The sequence below is a fragment of the Anarrhichthys ocellatus genome, unplaced genomic scaffold, assembly GCF_004355925.1.
Source record: "Anarrhichthys ocellatus isolate YVR2014 unplaced genomic scaffold, GSC_Weel_1.0 scaffold29, whole genome shotgun sequence".
NCBI classification, from domain to species: Eukaryota; Metazoa; Chordata; class Actinopteri; order Perciformes; family Anarhichadidae; genus Anarrhichthys; species Anarrhichthys ocellatus.
In genome coordinates this window covers 1765216-1770337 of record NW_022280059.1, presented here as the reverse complement: position 1 = coordinate 1770337, position 5122 = coordinate 1765216, and the positions used below count along the sequence as shown (strand labels likewise).

Sequence of the window (5122 nt, the reverse complement as noted above, 5' to 3'; positions counted from 1 at the left end):
ACAGAGAGAGAGAGAGAGAGAGAGAGAGAGAGAGAGAGAGAGAGAGACGGTGGGGTACAGAAAGGAGGGAGAGAGGTGCAACGTGGACTGGAGAGGGAGGGGGACCTAGCAAAGGACATACAAAAAAAAATTTGAAAAATCCAAATCCTGAACAGAAGGATTTTGTCTTTTCTCCTGAGGAGCTGCGAATAACCCTCGGAGAAGGATGGCAGAAGGGGGAGAGGGAGAGGAGGAGATCCAGTTCCTGCGAACGGTGAGTCCTGCTCACTGTCCTTTTTTGGGAAACCTGCACCGACTGCCGGAGGAGTCGAGGAGTTATGAGAACAGCGAGGAAGATAATTAGATTATTATTTTGCCAAAGAGAAGTGATTCAACTCGTGATCTAAAATTGTCTCATGATCTACTCCGGCGTTCTTCGGTTTCACAGCTCCTCCACTTGTATCACTTTTGGTTTTTCTGGCATCGGGTATTTCAGTCAAATGTGTAGTTGCAGTTCTCAGAGCCAAGGCCCCGCTTCTCTATATAGTGGACTATTTCTGCGGTGCCCTGAATGTGCCATGACCCGCTTATTAGTGGCTCTCTTTAAACTTGCTAATTGATTTTTTTATTTTATTTTTATCCCGTGTGAGAGCAGGAATCTAACCTACATTACCTCATCGTATTTTGATCATTTTCAGAATGCACTGGTCATTGTCTCGCCTAATCTCTTTTATATTACGTCCAGAATGTTCTGGGCTTAAGGATAGGTGGCAGTTCATGCATATGTGTGTGTGTGTGTGTGTGTGTGTGTCAGAGCCCAGATAGATAGACAAGGGCTGGTGCATCTGTTAGCAGCGTTATCTATTTTTATCTGAGGAAAGTAGAGCCCGCCCGCCAGTGAGGGGTGAGGAGGCAGAGCAACAAGCTGCCCCGGGCCCTCAGGGGACAGCTGGCTGCACGTCTTTCCTCGGGAGAAGAAAAAAAATGACCTAAAAGAGCTGAGCTGGTGATGTGGGTTTCACTGTAAGCATTCCTCTTGAAGTGGAGCTTCACCAGCGCGGCTGTGTGGCGTTGACGTCGTCCAACACATGAATCTAGTTAGCAGTGAAATAACGGTCCGAGCACAAAAGAGCCCGGACCTCAAGCACATCACGTTGACGGACGTGGGTTCCTGTCAGCTCACAATGTCCCTAAAGGACGTGGCATTACAGAGCAGCGCGGCTGTAGCTTCTGTCACAAAACTATAAACGGAGTTTTCCTCTCTTCAGATGAGCAGTGAGACACTTTGAATGCCCTCAGCGGGGTTTTGTCCTTTTGGTCCAGGAGGCTCGGTGAGGATGAAGCTATTAGACACCAAACACTTCAAAAGGGAAAAACAATGCCGCTCTAGGTGAATTATTAACGACTCGTGCACTTCAATGGGTTTTATCTTTGACATGAGCGCTGTCGGGGTCAGGGGTTCCAATCCCCGCCTGGGGACAAAAGGGCTAAAAACGTAAGCGCTCGTGGTGCCGCGAGAATCTCAAAGCGTCCGCCAAACGGTCCACGTTATCCGTCTTTTAATGAGAGGCCAGAGAAGGGAGTCAGCTGTCCTCAAACGCTCACCTGATCTCGTCTTTCTACAGTTGTAACATGTGTATGCTCAGGCTCAGCAGGGGTTCAGCTCAGCCCTTCAGCATTTTCCTCCAGAGGTCGTTATCTAATAACAATTTAATGAAATCTTCTGAAAATGAACAAATGAGGCTCTTAACAGAAGTGTCATCTCACCATGGGGTCTAGTTTAGGATAACAGCCTTCCAGCTCATGTTCAATAACACTAAATATGTTCAAAATATATTCTGAGCACAGAAAAGGGTTTCGAAAAAGATCTTTGTTTTCCCAAATTATAGCTTTTGTGAGCTCAAAGCGCGGCACATTTCTACTGTGTATCGATAGCTAGCCTGCAGGTGTTTCAGTGTTCAGGGCTCTGAGGATTTTCAATGTTTGTTTACACAAAATAAGCACGCTGTCCAGAAAATGCTTCTTCTTCACTGGAATAAGACCAAGCAGGAAGGGTGGACGTTGTGGAAAGCACCAACAAAATGAATTTGCTTTACAGAACTTCACTCAAACAGCACGCTTGGGTGTTTTTTTATTACGTCAGGTTAACTCATATTGGTGTTTAAGCACCGTGATTCCACAGTAACGCAGTTCACCGCTGCTCTCTATGATCGGCTCTCTTATGTCATGATGGTACAAGATTTAACTTGTCATGCTCATGAGGGAAGGAATCAATCATTTCCCCACAGTTTAAAAACGTTTAGCCAGGCTCTTGAGTGTAATGGTGCAACAAACACACAATCTCTACAGACTCCTCCCCTGTCAAAGTAATGACCCCCAGTTTGAGAAAGCCATTGTTGTCTCTGTGAGGAATAACCTAATAAAGATGATTGCACTGTAATCCTGTCAGTTCTTTCACTGTTGATCATTTTCTCTGTTTTTCATCCCTGCTGGGAATCCCCCAAATCAGATGAAAAGCTTTGTGAGTTTGGGACTAAGGCGATGCAGTCTGGATCCTTTAACTGCTGAATCCTGTCCAGTGGGACAGATGGGGGAACGATGTTGTGCATTTTTGCTCTTCTTCCTCACATCCCCAGTGATCGGCCACACACAGAATACTCAGCAGCGCTGCTCGAGTCTATTCTGGGTTTCATTGTGTTATTCTAAAGCGGCCCAGGGCCTGTGACTCACACAGTGTGGCTTGAAGAGTTGTACAGTCCACACACTGGCTGCTGGGGCTTAGACATTACATGCTCTTTCCATGTTGAACAACAGGTATCTGATTTTCAACCTCCTCTTTAAAAAGAAAAACTACCTGCAAGCACTTGAGCCCCCACATTAGCTGTCAAGAGATCCGCTTAGCTGCCAATAGCCAGCAGTCTCACCCTTTCTCTTTAGAAACAGCCTAAACAGTAACACAGGCTGCTGAAACACACCAGAGTCTACATCAGGGAACCCAGAGTTCAGACAACGGCGTTGTTTCCTCGCTGGCGAAGGCGAAAGCTGTGTCACTGTTTCACGATGCCACATGACGCGGTGTGTGTGTGAATCACGCAGGGGCGAGAGAGTTGGAAAGGGGTATTTCCAGATCCGGCCTGCAACAGCGCTTTCCTTCTTTTAGCCTGCCACTATGAAAGCGCACACTCTGGAGGGAGAAACCAGAGGAGTCGGTGTCCTACTTGCCAGCATCCTTCGGGAGACGCGGCGGTGTGTGTGTGTGTGTGTGTGTGTGTGGATGTGGATATCTGTGTGTGTGCGTGCTCGTCCCCCTGCGTGTCACGCGAACAGAGATCTTGTTCATTGTTGTGACTGTCGATGGACAGTAGTGATATTGTCAGAGGTGTACGGGCAGAATGTTAGCAGCAGTTACTGATTTGGTGATTTGTAGGTTAAAAGGTCAGAAGAATGCTTATTGTAAATGGTTACATGCAACCAAACTTTCAAACATTTGTATTTCAATAACATACAGGTCCCGCTACACATTGAAGTAAAGTCTTTGAAATGCAACCTTGTTGTTTTTGAATTATTAACACATTTGAGCCCAGACTTGATGGAGACATACAGACGTCTTTTGACCCGCAAAGGAAGAGTTCAGTGCTCACCGGGAGGATTTATGTTGTCGGGTTTCTTGAGCAGGATTGGACGATTTGAGGGGTTTTATGTTGTTGTTCTTTAGGGTGACTTTATTGTCTTTAACTATGCCTTTACGTCATGGATGGTAGAGCTACAGACAAGGAGGGTTCCTGGCTGCATTGAGGGAGTTGTGGTTATAGGGTGTGTGTGTGTCAGATGCTCCACCGGTGACTTCTTAGGTGGTGCTTTCTAGGGTTGGGTTCAGATAGCCGGGTCAGTTGTGCACTCCGCTCCAAGTTGGTACAATACTTAAGCTCTGTTACCAGATCTTTCTATGTCTTTCTTTGATTAGCCTCGAGCTAATTAGGTCAGTTTGGAAGGAGCAAATGTGTAATCTATTCGGCAAAATCTTTGTGTTTGTACACATCTATTCAACACTCTCATTCTTAAATTCAGTGGAAGTTTACCTTGAATAGACTGAATATGGTAATTGAATCCATTCTGATTTGATGAGTGAATTCAACCCTGGCTTTAGGCGGTGAAACGTTATCTCTGACCTGCCTTCATCTGTCACAATGGTTCTGTGGGTTCCTGCTCATTCAGCCTCTCTGCACACACACGTTTCCCAGACTCCTGCAGTGTTATTCTTTACCTGTCCACTAGATGCCCTCACACTTTCCTTTTATTTCAAAAAGAAAACTTCCACGCCCACCTGTCCTCCAATCATCTCATTCCTCATCAGCACATGTAGCCGCTTGTCTGCCTGTTTCTTCAACTGGTCATTAAGTCGTCGAACAGTCTTCAGTACTCTCTTGTTTAGTCAGCCTTCTGTGCATTTTAGTGCATGCGAGTCTCGGTTCCGCCTCTCTGCACTTCTCTCTTATGGCGGTTAGCGCCAATAGCGGCATCCCGGACGCGTAACGACCACCCTTTCACTTCCCCCTCAGGCTAACATCGTTAGCTCTGTCAGCACTTTGCCATTGTTTGCACTGTTCGTGCTGTTGAGAGCCGTGTGGAGGCAATAGAAATGCTCTGAATTCACCTTTAAACTCCACCTCTGACCTCTTACCCTCTTTTCATCACTCTCTGATGCTGGTTTTTCTATTCGACAGTTGAGATGACAGCTACATATGTTATCTGGTTATACTGCTGCTGAGTCCACCCCCCTTATCCCAATGTCTTTGTCCCCTCTCGCTCTTTAACACACACATTTACACGCATACTGTGTGATCATCAGTGAGCTATAAAGGCATTAGGTGAGGGAGGGGGGGGAGGCTGAGTGAAACAAAGTGCTGAGCCCAGGAGATGAACACGTCTGCAGCGGGATCACGAACACACACACACACACACACACACTCTAACCGCACCTGTTAGTCTCCCTGCTTTGGTCACAGCAGTGTACACAATAAACAGGTGGTCTGCTCTCTCAGGCACGAGACACAAACACAGAGAGAGGGGGGGGGGATCCTGCAGAAGCAAAGTGAGTGTGTGTGTGTGTGTGTGTGTGTGTGTGTGTGTGTGTGTGTGTGTG

The 5122-nt window shown here is 46.7% G+C and overlaps 1 protein-coding gene across 17 annotated transcripts in view; it reads left to right on the top strand.

The window, feature by feature from the left end:
- ryr1b (ryanodine receptor 1b (skeletal)) overlaps window positions 1–5122 on the top strand; it is a 74023-nt gene that overhangs the window by 2618 nt on the left and 66283 nt on the right. For 13 of the 17 annotated variants that reach the window (XM_031863703.1, XM_031863711.1, XM_031863705.1 and 10 more), the window contains exon 1: window positions 73–253. The exons of 1 other annotated variant lie outside the window; for it this stretch is intronic. In XM_031863703.1, coding sequence (XP_031719563.1) covers window positions 206–253 — 48 coding nt within the window. In that variant the 5' untranslated portion in view covers window positions 73–205. Of the gene's footprint in view, window positions 1–72; window positions 254–5122 lie in introns of those variants that run through there. 3 more of the 17 variants (XM_031863698.1, XM_031863714.1, XM_031863699.1) reach the window with 2 other exon arrangements.